The sequence below is a fragment of the Quercus robur genome, chromosome 7, assembly GCF_932294415.1.
Source record: "Quercus robur chromosome 7, dhQueRobu3.1, whole genome shotgun sequence".
Taxonomy (NCBI): domain Eukaryota; kingdom Viridiplantae; phylum Streptophyta; class Magnoliopsida; order Fagales; family Fagaceae; genus Quercus; species Quercus robur.
The window spans coordinates 35978217-35996702 of NC_065540.1; the positions used below are offsets into that span (position 1 = coordinate 35978217).

The 18486-nt window shown below is 34.4% G+C and overlaps 1 protein-coding gene and 1 long non-coding RNA gene across 2 annotated transcripts; one reads left to right on the plus strand and one right to left on the minus strand.

Moving 5' to 3' along the window:
• Window positions 1–4301: 4301 nt before the first annotated feature.
• Window positions 4302–6688, minus strand: LOC126690903 (uncharacterized). Its single transcript, XR_007644767.1, has 3 exons — window positions 6549–6688; window positions 5577–5649; window positions 4302–4635 (listed from the first exon to the last, which is right to left on the minus strand). It is a non-coding gene; the product is annotated as an uncharacterized LOC126690903 (long non-coding RNA).
• Window positions 6689–15191: 8503 nt separating this feature from the next.
• On the plus strand, window positions 15192–17019 carry LOC126691307 (ankyrin repeat-containing protein BDA1-like). The gene is made up of 2 exons (XM_050386360.1): window positions 15192–15800; window positions 16351–17019. The coding sequence occupies exons 1-2, from the start codon at window positions 15192–15194 to the stop codon at window positions 17017–17019; spliced, it is 1278 nt and encodes a 425-aa protein (XP_050242317.1).
• The last annotated feature ends 1467 nt before the right edge of the window (window positions 17020–18486 follow it).

Here is an 18486-nt window from a genome sequence, read left to right on the forward strand (position 1 = left end):
ACCTTCCTGTGGTCATGGTTTTCTGTCCTTACGGTATATTTAAGAGCAATCTTTGTCTTCCTCGGTGTTTTTTTTCGCTGCGTTCATCTTTTTTGGCTTTCTACTGCTGCCGTCAAAACTCTCCGGTATAGTCAAGCCACCGTTAGAAGTCGCATCAACACTGCAAGATCATTGCCTTCCTCAAACTACCGTCACAGAGCCAAACTTCATTCAAGGGATCTTCTCAACCTTATCAAATCTCAAGATTTCATCAAGCTTCCATCTTGAGTTTGAGAGGGGGTGTTAGAGATATATTAGCCCATTAGCATAGGCCCAAGCCTAATTCAATTTTGTGTGCAAGCCAAGTCTCCTACTTGTACTAGAAGTCTATTAGTCTAGGGTTTAGTCTACTATATATACACATGTTATGATTCATTGTAACACAGGATTTGTACTACACTCTAATATATTATTAATGTAACCCTTTAGGGTTTCCTCCGTGGATGTAAGCCGTTAGGCTGAACCACGTAACCCTCGTGTGTTATTGTGTTTTATATTTTATGCTTTCGCTTCCGCATCTATACTAGCATATTCAACATGGTGTATCAATGCTAATATTTAACATATATATATATATATATATATGGGCCAAAAGTGATATTTTACCTTCCAAACTTTTTTTTTCTTCTTTTTCTAAACTTCGCCATGATTATATATATATATATATATATATATATCCATTCTTCTTTTTCTAAACTTCACCATGATCGTACCTTCGTTGAGGATCACGAGACCATCAAAGCCGATTGGCAAGTACTAAGTAGCACATTGAATAGAACACGTGAGAAGAAAAAAAATTAATAATCTATATATCTATATATAAAACTGAAATCTTTGACTTTTGTTGACTTCTCTAAAACTTGCCACATCATTATTATTTTATAATTTTTTTTAGTCTTATTTTCTTCTTTTATAATTTCTAAATTGATAAAAATCTTAATTTTCTTCTCCACGCACCGCCACGCGCCACCAGCAGCCCACACGTGCTACACGCGCCAGTCACTATGCCGCCACTCACCTGCACACGCACCACACGCTTGATCCGTTTTGCGTCACCCCACGTTTGCCCTAGGGTGACGTCATTATGCCCATGTCAGCGTCTGCATCACCAGCTTATGCCAGCACCTCACGTCATCAACTTACGTCAGCACACGTCAGTCGTTGACTTGAAATTTGACCATTGACTTTTGACCAAAAATCAAAATTTTTCAATAGGGCTTATCTTGCTTAGTTTTTCGCGTAGATTCCGATTTTGAGTTGAGTTCCCTTTTTTCATTTGAGGTCCCTAAATCCATCTTTTTGGTCATTTTCTTCATTATGGCTCAAGAAAACAAACGAGACATTATACATCCTATCACCGTTATCTTAGATGATCTTACTACCTATCATGCATGGTTTCAGAATATGACTATCTTTCTCAAGGGTCGCAAACTATGGTGGTCTGTAACTAGTTCGATTCCCAAGCCATTGCCAATACCTAAGTCCAAATCTACAATTGATGCCAATGTCTCCAAGACTACTATTGTAGAGGATGATTATAAAGCACACCTAAAGGAATGGGAAAGTATTCAGAGTAAGATCTTGTATTGGTTTATCAATACCTCTGTACCTTCCATTCATAGTCTTCTTCCTCATCTTGGTACTGTTACGGCTGCTTGGATATTTCTGTCCAATCGCTACAATTGCACTAATGATTCAAGCCTGGAATTTCACATTGAATCAAAACTTTATCAAATGCGCCAAGAGATAGGTCAGTCTATATCTGATTATTATTCTCAGACTTCTTCTATATGGGAACAACTCTCTGCTACAGATCCTCCATTACTGTATCCTGAGGACATTGAGTACTTTGCAAAATATCGGGACTGTCATTGATTTATGCATTTCATAATGGGTTTACATGAGGATTTTAAGCCTACTAGGGCTTTTCTGTATAGCCGGTCTCTTACTCCTTCTCTTGATGCTACAGTCAAGGAGCTCATCTCCGAAGAGAACCGTCAGCCTATTTATCACATGTCATCCTCTGAACATGCATTAGCTACACCCTTTCTTCCCCCACAGCCTCCCATTGTTGCAATCATTGCCCTTCCATGATTAATCTCTTAGCGCCCTTCCTCTCAGTCTTTGAAAGGTACTCGCTGTGAGTTTTGCCGTGCCAAGGGCCATGATATCTCTGTTTCTCACAAACTGCAGAAATTCATGCAAGAGCAAAACAAAGCTCCTTCTCTTCGAGCAGCTGCTATGTGTCCCTCAGATCTATCGGTTCCTACAAGTCCATCTTTGGCTTTATCACTTACTACAGCTGATATCGAGGTAGTAATTCAATAGGTTTTATCCTGAACTTCCACTGCCCTTTCTGTCACTTCATGTAACCATTCTTGGTTTGTTGATATTGCATGTTGTAACTATATGACCCCTGATGAATCTCAATTCTCTGATAAGGCACCCTTAGCACATTCTATCTCTATTTATACTACTGATGGAACCCTTATGCCTGTTAGTCATAAAGGAACAGTCTCTACTCCTAGTTTATCCCTTAGTGACACTTTTCATATTCCAAAGTTGTCCCTCAATTTGCTTTCTGTTGGCCAACTTTGTGAATTAAGAGTAGATATTCTTTTTACTAATCATGGTGTGGATGTGCAGGACCTCGAACGGGTCAAGTGCTTGGAACAGGTCGCAAGGTTGGACGTATGTTTGAGGTTCATAACTTGAAGATTCCTTCACAAGTTGTTTCTACTGCTGCTGCTACTACCACCTTTTCACCTAATTTATGGCATGCTCATCTTGGTCATACATCATTATCTCGTCTTCAGTTGTTAGCTTCTCAAGGTCAATTAGGTTTAATTCAGTTTCCAAAATTTGATTGTACTTCCTGTCATTTTGGCAAACAAACAAAATTTCCCTTTAATAATAGTAACTCTTTTTCTTCTACACCTTTGGATCTTATGCATTCTGATATTTGGGGTCAAGCACCGGTTCCCACTGAGGGGGGATCTCAATATTTTGTTATATTTATGGATGATTTTTCTCGATATACTTCACCATAAATCTGAACTTGTGTCCATTTACCAAACATTTCATAAAATGATTGAAACACATTTCAATCATAACATTAAGAGCTTTTGGTCAAATAATGCTCAAAAATATAATGATAAATCTTTCTTGTCCTTTTTAGGTAGCAAAGGTACTCTCCCCCACTGTGCTCTTTATGGCCTCAAGCAGACTCCTTGGGCTTGGTTTGAAAAGTTTAGCTCAGTTGTTACTGGAGATAATTCTGCAGGTATCCACTCTCTTCAGCACTTCCTTAGTCAACATTTTGACATGAAAGATTTGGGCACTCTCAGCTATTTTCTTGGGCTTGAGGTTACCTCATCCTCTAATGGATACTATCTTTCACAAGCTAAATATGCCTTTGACCTTCTCTCCAAAGCCGGTATCACAAACAACAAAACTATTTCCGCTCCCTTGGAATACAATGCCAAGCTCACACCCTTGGATGGTGAACCAATATCAGATGCTATTCGTTATCGTCAGTTGGTTGGTAGTCTAATCTATCTCACTATCACTTGCTCGGATATTTCACATGTCGTGAGTATAGTTAGTAAGTTCATGGATGTCCCTCGTATTGTCCACTATGCTGCTGTTCTTCAGATTCTCTGATGCGTCAAGGGCACACTTTATCATGGTCTTCACTACTCCTCTCGGTCTTCTCTCGAGCTTCATGCTTATTCAGATGCGGATTAAGCAGGTAATCCGACTGATCAATGCTCCATCATAGGTTTTTGTTTCCTGTTGGGTACTTCTCTTGTCTCATGGCGTAGCAAAAAGCAGGACGTGGTTTCCCATTCCAGTACCAAGGCTAAGTATCGTGCTCTTACTGACACCGCCTGTGAGCTTGTCTGGCTTCGATAGCTCTTGGCTAACATGTATGCTCCACAGCCCACTGCCACTCCTCTTTATTGTGATAATCGTAGTGCTATCTACATTTCTCATAACGATATCTTCCATGAACGCACCAAGCACATTGAGATTGACTGCCACATCACTCATCAACATCTCAAGAAAGACAATCTCCAGTTATTCTCCATCTCCTCTGTCACGACTCAAACCTATACTTCAGAATTTAGAGCATGACCGGCATGTTGATATCACGTTTACCTCAATACTAACACGAACCAACTTAAGCTTAAGGTGCTTATCAAAAATTCATTTCTTGTATTCCTGTTTATTTTCTTGCATAAAAGCCATAATATACAAAATTGGTCAAAACTTTGAAACTTCATTTCATTTCGAACTTGCAAGATTACAACTTGGTTGAAACTTAAAGTATTCAAGTAATTATTACATGACAAAACCTTTAGCAAAACTTTTATTTACAAACCTAACCCCAAAGACATAAAACTAGGATTCAAAACAAACTAAGGTTCTAAAGTACATTTGTGCTCAAAAGGATCAAGTATATCTTGATTCCTCCTCTACAACAAAAGAGCTAAATTACTATATAACAAAAACTATATACATTCTAACAAACGAGAATCACAGATTCCTTGCCACCTCTCATACTCTCGCTGCTTCTAGGAAAGAACCTGTGCACTAAAATATAATAGAGTGAGCTGCGAAATCCAGTAAGGTATTAGGCTCCATGGGCATTTAATAAGAATGCATGTAAATCAAATACTTTATGGATATGTCAGTTTCTAATAAATAGTCTTCAATAATACTCATACCCTTCTTAAACTAATTTATGAATTTTCAGGTGAAAATACCTCATCTTGCTTTCATATAATAATAAAAGGCATAATAAGGAACTTAAACATAATTTAGTAACCATATCCTTAAATAGACTATAAAATACTTTATCATAAACTTTCCATCAAACTTATATCACATTCAACATACTTTTCTTATCATCATACTTTTCTTATAATTTCCAAATAACTTAATAGCTCATTTATAATACATAATAGTCAATCCAATTGTAAGTCTGTCACAACTTTGGGAGGCTTCTAGTACAATGTGCTAGGCATCTAGCATTCCCCCCAATACTAGGTAATCCCAGGATCATATCAGAAAGTATCACCCCTTTTGGTGTGATCATATCATCAACCATGGGGTCGGTTGGCATCCTCCACAAGGAGGTTATTCCCAATGAGGGCGGGTACAGCAGAGTCCCCACCACTTATAATGGTCAATTAGAATCTCCATGGAAATACTAATACTATAACCCCTACTAGCTGAGTTCAGATCATAACAATGGAATAACCAAAAACTATATTTTTCTTGATATCTGTGCTTTTACATAATTATTTCATAATAGTAGCATATCCACTTCATTCTTAAATATTATGTTCGTGACATAAGTACTAGCATCAATACACTAAAATTATCATATATATAAGATTGAACAACTCACGAACATATATTTTACTTAAATCATGCTTATATGTAATATATCTAATTAAAAGGTTTTGATGCATAATAATTTTCTAATTAGTCCTTATACTTATCAAACGCACGTATCACACATCTCTTACCTGAAAACAGAAGACGCGAGAGATTTGTTTAAGAGGAGCTCAAGTGTCCACGTTCTCATTTTCATTCTCGTCACTTAAATGAAAGACCAAAACTTATTACTAACAACTCTTCCTAAATATATAAACTTATATATCAATCACAACATAACTCTCAAATTCAAGAAAATCTTAATTCCCATCACATAAAGGTTCCCCAAATACAAGATACATTCATCAAGCACATTATGTACCAAACCATAGAGAAATCAAGGCATAAAAAATTTATTTATGATCTAGACATACCAAAAGATAAGCATATTAAATTATAGCTCAAAACATTCACCCTAACTTTAGAATTAAATCCTCAAAGTCAGGTGTATCGTTTACTGTTTACTGCTCATTTCAGCAGCATATGCTTCATTTGTAAAATACAAATGAGCTATCTAAACACATCCAACCTTCATGTAATTTTATAGTCATTTCTCTGGATGTCTAGTAGATATCATATGAATTTCAAAGTCAAAGCGTAAAACCATGATTTATTAAAAATCATACAAGACAACATGATTTATTAAACCATTATTTTTATATTAGTCCAAATGCTGTGAAACTACTTTCATTAGAACCATATGTGTCTTAGAATTCATAAGAACTACTCCTAGCATCCTAATTCACAGAAATTGATTTAATACAGATTTTTCATGCTGCAAACACCAAATCTGTCACAGTGACAGCTTTAACATACTTTCTTACAAAATCATCAACTAATTGCAATTGGCCTTCATTTTGTGTGGGTATTTTTATACCTATACTATGCATATTAAAATACATGAATAAACATCCAATTGACCATAATATCTTCAATTTTTCAAATTACTAACACAAAACCACAATTTCAACTTCTAACAATAGATTAGAGAACATAGAGGGAAATTGAAGAAAGCAATCACACCATCAAAATACCCAAAATCAAATGAGGTTTTATTTACTTACCCACAAAATTTGAAGTTGAAACTTTAGTGTTAACTTTTTAATTTCTTCTTTAAAGTGATATATATGGTTTTGGTGAGAGAAGGAGGGCTGTTGGTGATAGAGTGAAAGAGAGGTGCTACCGATTCAAGAGCAAAGAAAGAAGAACAAAGAGTATTTTGGTGTAGCAACAAAGAAATTAGGGAGAAAGTTTTAGGTGGGACACGTGTATTGCAAAGGAAAAGTGAGCTGATGACTCACCTTTAAACTTTTTAAAATTTACTTTCCACCCCCCTTAATAGCTTATATTCTAGATAGGCCCAAACAATTATAAAAAAACTTTGTATATTACCTTTATAAAATTCTTTCCATAAAATTAAAAGAGCATATATGTTTTATAACATCAAAATATTAAAGCCTTATGCACTTAAATTAATTAAGATAATACTAAATATATAAACCCATAAAATTAGTAATGCGATTAGGCTGGGATGTTACATCCTCCGCCGACCAACCTGCTGATATTATCACCAAAACTCACCCGCCTGGTCATCTTCGAGATCTGATATCCAAACTCTAGTTGACTTCCTCCTTGCCACCTCGAGTTTGAGGGAGAATGTTAATATATAGCTTAGTTTAACCTAGTCCATCAGGCTTAGTCCAGTATACTGTACTTGTAGTATACTTATATTACTTGTACTTCACACATACTTAGCCTATATAAGACTCTCTATTGTACAATGTTATACACACAGAATATACATCAATATACAGACTATTCAGTCTTTCTCTCTCTCACTTTATATTCTTAACAGTTCATATTCTATCAAATACAATACCTATGGAAAACTATTTTAATTTATAAAATAATTTTACCATTAACTTTTAATTAATAGTTTTTTCATATAAGACTCTCTATTTGTTATTATATATTTTGCATCTCCAAATTAACTTATAGTTTTTTGCACTTTTTATCCACGTTCATTCTTGAGAAAAGAATGAAGAAACTCAATTTGTTTTGGTCTTTGATTCCATGCCTGAATCAAAGAATTGTGGTTTAAAATGGGATTTTGAGTTTCGGTAGTATGTCAGTAACTTGCTTTCTATCAAGTTGCTTTATATGAGATATTGTTTTAGCTACATGTTCTATCTCATAGGACCCATGCGGCATATTTAAATTTGATCTTTGTTTATATAATTTCTTACCAAAATAAGTTTAACTATTTAATAGCCCAAAATAAGTTAAAAGTGAAAGTTCAATTAGTGTATAAAAAACTATGAACGTTTAAACCCCCAATAAACAAATTACCAATTCAAGCTTAATATCAAATAATTAATATGCGGAATATGAATGTAAGCTAAACACAGAATTGATAAACAATCTAAACCAAATAAAATCATATCCATAGCAGAAATTAAATGGCAAAGATTAAGGGAAGAGAGATGCAAACACAAGGACAACACAACGATGTGTTATCGAAGAGGAAACCGAAGCCCTCAGCGTAAAACCTCTCCGCTGCCCTCCAAGCGGTAAATAATCCACTAAAGAATGTAGTTGGGATACATGAACAGCAGAAGACCCTCCAAGCCTAATCTACCCAATGTACCTAAGCCTTCCAAGCTCCTACTCCAACGAGGTTACGCCGAACATATTTCTTCTTTAGCTTACCGGATTCCGCTACTTGACCATAGCATCAACCAATATGAAATTGGTCCCTTCTTAACTGCTTCCCAAACACCAAATGGCCTTCTCACAGATATGGGTATGGTAAGAAAAGGTTTCGGTAATGTACCTCTCAAGGATTTGACAATAGAGAGGAAGAGAGTAGAAGAATTTAAAGAGTCTCTATGTGAAGATTGTGGATGAATCAATCTTATTTTTCTCTAGGGTTTCTCTCTCAAAATTCTCTCTGGAAGCTCTCTATATTTCGTGGGTATAAGGGTCTATATATAGTGGGGTGAGAAAGGAATGCGAAGAGTCAGTTTTTCCCAAACAGGGTGGTCTGGCGACTTGGCCTCACGACTGGACTAAGTCGCGAGTTCAAGTCGCAAGCTAATGACTTGGCCAGCCTGGGACTTTTGTCCTGTAGTGTAACAGCTGGCATGACTCTTCAACTCCCCTGCATGCTTCACACGTGTGCCAGCTTTGGCGGCTTGCCAATCACGAGTCATCCGCGAGTCCCAACCGCGAGTCTCTGCATCTTTGCACAATCTTGAGCATTTATTCACACTCTCTCACTCACTACCCTTACATGATTCCCACCTAAATACAGGGTTACTAATTGTTAAAATACAAGCAAATTTGGCACGGAATAAAGCCAACAAGATAGTTGATAAAATTCAACCTTACAAAAAGATAAGTTTAAAGCCGAACACAGAGTTTGGATTAATATATTTCTCTCTTCTCTTATTCTACTAATGACTGTTAATATATATATATATATATATATATATATCACTTAAAACACAAGTTGCTTGAAGCTAAACTGCTAAAGTGTTACTTGTGACCAAACTTGCTATACAGTAGTTGCTGCTCTTTAAAAGATAAAGCACAAATGAAGAAGCCAATAAACTTTTCTTCGGCTTAACTAATAAAACTTTGTACTCTTTCTTTAAATAACTTTTTTTTTCTTCAATTTCATGCATTTTTGCTTACTACTCCAACTCAAAAATAATGACCTTTTTTTTTTTCCCTAAAACTCATCCAATAGCTATTCTTGTGCATCAGCAACTAGTTCTAACTTATATATGTTACCCAAAAATCTATTAGATATGTAATAAAAGTAGAATTATAGTGTTGGTGCTTTACGCGTGTGCACACACACACACACAAAAGCATCATCGGACACCAATACGAGCTGCAAACGCAAAAACATACTATCGCCAAACGCATAGTTGCACAAGACTTGACAGCCTTTCTTTCACACCAAATGAGCCATTTCCCATTATTTATACTTTGCTTAAAGCTTAATGTTGCTTTCCTGGTGGAATGGATATTCTGTTGTTGAAAATTTTCAGTTTCTTACTTGCATTTTTGCAGTGCCTAGAAAAGGCTGGAAAAACGTTAGAACAAAATGAACCAATAACTGATTCTAAACAGTAAATAACGAGCCTATGTATGACTGCCGAATTTCTTGGACTAAGTTTTGAAACAAGTAAATTATACAAGTGAGAACTTATGACTGATAAAGTTTTTGCATAAAAGTTAGAATACAATGATTAGGTGGAAAACGCCAACTTAGGTCAACTCCTACCCATTTTTTGTTGATAAAAAAAAAAAAAAAAAAAAAAAAAAAAAAAAAAAAAAAAAAGACCTTATGACTAATTCTTAAATAAAAAATAAATAAATAAAAAGAGAGTAGAATTTTGAACCTGACTTGATTTTAAGTTTTCCTCCAAATTGGTTTAGAGAAAAATTCCTCTAATCCACTACATAGTGATTGATAAAACTATTTAAGTATATTTTTAGTGATGTGGCCTATTTAATGAGTTGGTGACATATTTAAATGTAGATGATTTGAATTAATTAGAAAAAATGTGGCGACTTGAACTCTATGTTGTTTGTGTCAGTTAAACAAAAATCATAGGTTGATGCATATTTGGGATTGGATTATAAGCCAACTTAGTGCTTAGTTTTCTTATTATTTGCAGGTCCAAAGTCACCTAACTACTTATTTTATTTAACTTTTATTTATTTTTCCTATTATTTACGGGTTCCACATGAGTCACCTATTTACTTTATTTAACCTATACCTTTTATCCACTTAAAAAATAAAAAAAATAAAAAAAAAAAAAAAAAACTTTTATCCACTAAAAAAAAAATTATACATTTTATCTATAACACTTTTAACAAAAAGCTTTTGAAAAAAAACTAGGTAAGTTTTTCCCGAACTATCCTCCATTATCCAAAGTCAATGGTTGGCAAAAGAAGTCAAAGCTAAATTCTACAAAGGAGTTGCCAAATATAATTGATTTTACTTTCACACGTGTTATTTTTAAGACACAAAGAAACTAAGGTTGGGAAGGTTGTTTCCTTAGAGCAACTGCATCAGTGGTTGCAAAATCTTGCATAATACAAAAAGTGCATCATTTTGCACATTTTAACCAAAAAAATGCCCACATCAGTCAGTATATGCACCACTGCTACAGTAACCGTGCATATATGCATGGTTACTATAGCTCTTCCATTTAATTTTTTAGTATTTGTTTCTCTCTCCTCTCTGTACCTCTAACTCTCACCTCAATCTCTTTTTCTCATTTCATCGCCGACCTAAGCCCTATCACCGATCTGTTGTGGCTGATTTGGGGTTGTTGGGTTTGTTTTTGTGTTATTGCTTGTGGGGAGGTTGGTATCGGTCTCCAATTACCCAACTGATTCGCTCCGAAATCTCGTCAAGATCAGAGGCTAGCAAGCCCTCGCCATCAGTAATTCCAAAACGCCATCAGATTGGTCCCTCAAAGGTGCGATCTTTTTGTCTTTGGAACAACAGGCTAAGATAGGTTTTCATGTTGTGGATTTTCTTCCTTATGATTTTTATGTTAGAAAAACTATTGGGTATTTGTTTGCGACCCAACACGGTGCGAAGAAGATCTTCGACGCTGATGATCGTGGAGATGGATTGATGGGGATTTGGGCAAACATTTTGATGTAGAATTAGTTGGGGAAGATGCTAGGCAAGAGGTTATATTGCAGTATAGAATTAGTTGGGGAAGATGCTAGGCAAGAGGTTATATTGCAGTATAGAATTAGTTGGGGAAGATCCAACTGGTTTTTTTTTTTTTTTTGTTGGATGCTGGTGTCGATCTTGTTGCACAGTGGGAGTTTCTGGATTTCATATGGCTGGGTTGATGATGGTGGTTGCTTGCTTATGGTGGTTGATGATGGTGGCTGTGTGGGTTGTGTTGGGTCTGTGAGAGAAATGTCAGCGATAAAGAAATGAAAATTTTATTGAATTAATGTGTAAAATAGATAATTGATGTGGGTATTTTGTAAAAGTAAGTGTGTAAAATAGAAAAAGTATGTTTTTTCTTGCAAAATAGATGTAAATTTTACACTAATTGATGCGGTTGCTCTTAATCCTTCTTAGATGATTTGGCCATATTACTTAATCATTTTCCTCAAGTCTTCAGGCGCTATAAAAAGAGACGGCGTTAGCTCTATTAGGTTACATTAATCTCCTTAATTACTCCATCATTTTCTTCACTCCAGCTAGCTGCTATAGCCATAACCATTAATTTCCAGTCTCTAAAGTTATACTATTAAGGAAATCCCTACCTTTATCTCTATATTCACCTTCTCTAGGATGGGTGAGAGAATTGAGAGGTTGAAACAAGTTGCTCAATGTGGAGATGTTGAGACATTGTACGTGTTGATTCAAGAGGATGCATTGATCATTTGGACCGCATTGATCATTTTCCTTTTTTTTTATACTCCTCATTTGGACCACATTGATCATTTTCCTTTTTTTGATACTCCTCATTTGGACCACATTGATCATTCTCCTTTTTTTGATAGTCCTTTACACATAGCTGTGTGTAATGGGCACATACCTTTTGCCAAGGAGATGGTGAGATTAAAACGTGAGAAAAAGACTAGTGTTGGTGCTTTACACAACAAAACAAAAAAAAAACAAAAACAAAAACAAAAAACAAAAAACAAAAAAAAAACAAAAAACAAACAAACAAACAAAAAAGCGTCACCAAAAGAGCTGCTAAACGTGAAAACATACTATCGACAAAAGCGCAGCCAAACGCGCAATCTTTCTTTCACACCAAATGTGCCATTTCCCATTATTCATTCTATTTGGATAACGTTTATTGTTAAAAACTGAAAACTGAAAACATTATAACAAAATAATTTTTAAAAAGATTTGTGGGTCCCGTGAACAGTGTACAGGACCCACTATGGAGACGCAAATGCACAACACGTTGTTAAAAACGCTATCCAAACATGCACTTAACATTTCAAAAACCTACTCTATTTATTTTAACAACTCACTTTACAATATACCCAAGATCAAAGGTTTTATTTTTTTACCACTTCATTAATTAAAGATAGTGAGAGAGAGAAGAAAAGATACTGAGAGAAAGTCAGATGAGAAAAAAAGAGGAATAGTGAAAGAGAGAAAAGATATTTTAATTAAAGTAGTATTAAAATATTATTATATTTATGAGATTTGAGTCACAGTGGACTGTCAGATGCTAAAAATTTTAACAATAACACGTAGTGTGCTTTTTTAGAATGAGATTCTAAAAAATAGTATTTTTAGCTTTTGAGAGCTTTAATGTGAATGCTCTAATATTGGTGGAACTTCAGTTTCTTATTACATTCAACTGGGTATAAAACACAGAGCCATCAGTTTTAAGATGGAGGAAAAGAAAAGGCAGGAAAAACGTTAGCAAAAAATGAACCTGTGACTCATTCTAAGCAATAAATAATGAACCTGATAAAGTATTTGCATAAAGGTTAGAACTTAGAACAAAATGAACATGCGACTGATTCTTCAATTTTTTTTTAATTTTTTTATGTAGAATTTTGAAATTTGAACCTATGACTTGATTCCAAATTTCGCCCAAATTGGTAGAGCCAATCTACTACATAATGATTGATAAAACTATTCAAGTATATTTTTACTAATTTGGCCTATTTAATTAGTTATGTGACATATTTAAATGTAAATGATTTTATGAGTTATAACATAATAGGTTGGAGGAGATTCCTCCAAACCAATTTGAAAGAATCTTCTCCAACCCATTACATGATAGTTTATAAGATCTTGTGCATGTATTAATTTACATGATTTATTATATCATTTAAAGTGTTGTTGAATATGAGATTTAAAATTCAAAGCCTACGACACCGAAAACCAATTGGTGTTTTGGCTTAAAAGTAAAGAGTAATGGAAGGAACGACATAAATTAAAATTCTATGGTATCTACCAAATAAAAAATATATCATTAAACACGTCACATAACTATTAAATATGTCATGTGACTAAAAAATATGTGTTGATATTTTTTTTAACTTAATAAGATCCTTCTAAAAAAAAAAAAAAAAAACTTGATACGTAATAATAATTTTTATTATTGTATTTTAATTACTTTTCTAAATCTACATTGGGACTCGAATCCCTGTCATGTTAATTGAGTGACGATGCTCGATCAACTACCTTGACTTCAATTTCTCTAAGGTTTTTGGATTGAGTGCAGCCAAATTTTGTTAAGATAACGTTGCACAAGAGTGAATTTGTTTTGTTTTGTTGAGAATCTTGAGATAACATAAGCAGAAATTTGTTGTGAGGGTAGTGAATGGTAGAAGGTTTATGTCAATAGATAGAATACACAATATAAAGATTTATGTGATTTTATTTTAAGCCTAAGAGCATCTCCAGCAGCTTATCTAAATTTTTGTACTGTTTGAACAGTGAATAGTGATATTTAGTTTTTACCTACCTACTTTTTCAAATACACTTTCCAACAGATTCTTTATCCTTTTCTCCATCTCATTTAAATATTATTTCTTCATTCATTTTTTATTTTTTATTTATTCTTTTTTTAACAACTACACATATTTCAATATTTTTTATTTAATAGCTGAATATTATAATAGAAAAAAACATTTGAAGTGTGAACAGTAATCGCTATAGTGTTCTCTACTCGTAGAGAAGCACTGTAGCAATTCTAATCTAAAAAATGGAGATGGAAAAGTTGTTGGAGTGGGTTTTGGGGGTGTTTTCTCTCTAAAATTGGTTTTAAGGAAGCCATTGGAGATGCTCCAAGTCCACAAGTAACATTTAAGAGATGTTTAATTAATAAAAAGAAAGAGATTAAAAAATAGCGTAAAAATCACATATATATAAAATAAAATAAAAACCCTAAATACACCCCCAAAAAAAAAAAAAACCTCTCTCTATACCACAAGGTAAGAGAGTTTTAATATAGTTGCAAATTTTTTTTTGGTTTTTTTTAATCAATTAGAAAAAATTTGGCAACTTGAACTCTATGTTGTTCATGTCAATTAAAAAAAAGTCATAGAACGGTGCCTATTAGGATTGAATTATAAGCCAATTTATTGTTTATGTTTTCTACTATTTGCGGGTCCTAAAGTCACATACTTATTTTATTTAACTTTTGCTTATTTTTCCTATTATTTACGAGTTCCACATGAATCACTTATTTACTTCATTTAATTTTTTTTCTTTTATCTATGATACTTTCAGCAACAAATTTTTGATAAAAAAAAAAAAATAGATAAATTGTTCCCAAACAAACATAAAGATCAAAACGGCTGATTATTCAAAGTTGGCAAAAAAGTCAAAGCCAGATTCTGCAAAGGAGTTGCCAGGTATAACAAATTTGACTTTAAGACGTCTCTTATTCTAGATACATCAACTACTTTATTTCCCAGAAATAGAAACTAAGGTTGGGAAGGTAGGTTCCTTAATCCTTCTTAGATGACTCTGCAGCCATACGTGATCATTTTCCTCAAGTCTTCAAGCGCTATAAAAAGAGACGGTGTTAGCTCTAGCAGGTTACATTAATCTCCTCAATTACTCCATTTTCTTCACTCCAGCTAGCTGCTATAGCCCATAACCATTAATTTCCACTCTCTAAAGTTATACTATTGAGGAAATCCCTACCTTTATATCTATATTCACGTTCTCTAGGATGGGTGAGAGAATTGAGAGGCTGAAACAAGTTGCTCAATGTGGTGATGTTGACACACTGTACATGTTGATTCAAGAGGATGCATATCTTTTGGACCACATTGATCATTTTCCTTTTTCTGATACTCCTTTACACATAGCTGTGTGTGATGGGCACATACGTTTTGTCATGGAAATGATGAGATTAAAACCGTGTTTTGCTAGAAAGCCAAATCTAGAAGGGTTTAGCCCCATTCACCTTGCATTACTATATAAGCATACCGAAATGGTGAGTCGGCTTCTACAAGTCGATGGAGACCATGTCCGTATCAAAGGAAGAGAGGGTATCACTCCTTTGCATTATGCAGTAGCAGTAGATGATCAACTTGATCTATTGGCTGAATTTCTATCAGTCTGTCCCGATTCTATTGAAGATATGACAACTCGAAATGAGACTGTTTTGCATATAGTTTTAAAATATGATAACTTGGAGGCTTTAAAATTCTTGGTGGAATGGATTAGACAGAAAAGGTCTAAGAATTCCATATTTTGGGAGAGGAAAATCTTGAATTGGAAGAACGAGGAAGGCAACACTGTGTTGCACATTGCAATAATTAAGAATCAACCTGAGGTAAGCTATCTCCATTCCTCAATTATGTACATACTAAAGAAACATCATAAAGCTTGTGTTGTGACATCAAGGAATATGATCTTCTTCATTTCGCTAGGAATGAAGAGAATTCATTTCATGATTATGATTTTATTTTTTATATCAAATAATGTACAGACTACTGCGTCATTTAAAATTTCAAACGACATGATAGTTTGTACACATTTAAATTAGCAACATTTAATTTGAATCATGAAATATTAAAAAGAATCCTACTGCCCAACTGCATGCATGATCATATAGTTAAGAACTAAATGTTTAAAACATGCCAAAAATCCACTATCTTTTTATGATTCACTGGCTTTGTGAAATGTTAGTAATTGAAACATCATGATCTTTGTTTCCTTCTTTAATCATAATTTTAATTTTTTATTTCAAAAAAGAAGCTTAATTATGCACATTTGGTTTATCATAATTAAGGGACAGGTTCAAGGCTCGACTAATTAACATTGATCAAATTATGCACGCTGTGAGGTTGTTATTAAAATCTGGTGTTGATATAAACGCGAAGAATTTAAAGGGTCATACAGCAGGGGACATCTTGGCAGAACAAACACAAGTAGAAAACAACAACGAGAACAGGGTTATGCTACAGCATGCTGGAGCTTTGTTTGCTAATTCATCTCTTATTGATTATAATTATTCACGTTACCTACGTTCCATAGTATCTCTTGAGGAATCACTAATACGCCGCTCTCGTGAATGGAGGATGATATCAGAGGACAAGCGCAATGCACTTCTGGTGGTTAGTACACTACTTATAACAGTGACCTATGAAGGAGTACTCAACCTTCCTGGGGGAATTTGGCAAGAAGACTCCAGTAGAAATGGAACCCATACCCATCGGTCCAATGCCATGAAACCCAACCTAAGTCGTTTCAACGAAAATGCTACTCTTCCCGAAAAGATTGCAGGGACTCCCATTGTCCTTAGGCTTCTTCCTTTTTGGTTGTTCTTAGCTTCAAATTCTGTGACATTTATGTTCTCATACGTAACAATTCTTCTTCTCATTCCATTTGAGTATGATATACTCCGCATAGCCTTTTTCTTCCTCTCTTTTTGCTATTTTGCTTCATTGACAGTCATAGTCCCAAATCCTATTTGGTCTTGTTTTCCTTTTATTTATGTTAGCCTGCTTCTCATTTTCTTATTAACTGCAATATGGTTGATTAAGTCCTGACTCTTAAAACGCTACATGATTCAATGATGACTCATTCATGGAAGAAGAATGGATGGAAAAATAAGCCAAGCTTGGAGGTTTGGAGCTGTATCCTGTATGCATCTGAAACATGTGTGTTAATTTCTGGTGCTTTTAATTTCTAGCTACATGATTCAATGCTGATTCATTCATGGAAGAAGAATTGGTGGAAAAATAAACATCAAACTGTAGATTTAGTTGGATTCTTAGAGAAGCTAATGTTGCGGCCCACACCTTAGCATCTTGGTCACTATGTAACAGACTAACTGCTTTGGTTTAAATTCTGCTCCTCAATCTTTTTTTAATGTCGTATTGTTGGAGCAAGCCAATATTTTGTAATTGATCTGTTTCCTTCTCAATAAAATTCCTTTGCAATTAATCAAAAATAAGCCAAGCTTGTAGACTCTTGGAGCTTTATGCATTTGAAACATGTATGTTGATTTCTAGTGCTTTGAATGGTTTTAGGGTAGTCCTTCCCTGAGTTCTAAGTTGTTCTATGTATATGTAATGTGTTTTTAGTTGGCAAGAAGACTCCAATATACATGAAACCCAACCGAAGTTTCAACAAAAGTGCTCCTCTTCTTGAAAAGATTGCAGGGACTCACATTGGCTTCTTCCTTTTTGGTTGTTCTTGGCTTCAAATTCTGTGACATTTCTGTTCTGATACGTAACAATTCTTCTTCTCATTCCATTCGATTATGATATACTCCGCATAGCCCTTTTCTTCCTCTCTTTTTGCTATTTTGCTTCGTTGACAGTCATAGTCCCGAATCCTTTTTGCTTTTCTTTTCCTTTTATTTATGTTAGCTTGCTTCTCATTTTCTTACTATTATCTGCAATATGGTTGATTAAGTCCATGCACTTAAAACGCTAGCTGCATGGTTCAATGCTGATTCATTCATGGAAGAAGAATTGATGGAAAAATAAGGCAAGCTTGGAGCTGTATCCTATATGCATCTGAAACACGTGTTAATTTTTGGTGCTTTGAATAGTTTAGGGTAGTCCTTACTAAGTTCTGAGTTGTTTCTTCTCCCACTAAGGGTATGTTTGGATACCGCTTATTTTCTGAAACTAAAAAATTATTACTGAAAGTACTGTAGTAAAGGTAAAAGTTAGTTGAAATAGTATAGTGAGGCCATGAATAGTGCCAAAAAATGTAGTGGAGCCCATAAATAGTAGCAAAAATAAGCTGAATAGTGAAATAATTTTAATTTTTCATCTCTACCCATACGCACACTAAGAAATTTTGTGTGTATATATAATGTAAATTGCAATAAAGTAGTTTGATTCCAATCACATTATTTGATTTTTGAATTTGTGATCCAAATGATTTTTTTTTTATGAATAATTCTAGTGATATAACTAATCATACCTAATTTTATAATTTGTTGATTTGTATAATTGTGAATGATCAACATTTTCTGTCTTGTGTGACCCACCACTTTATGT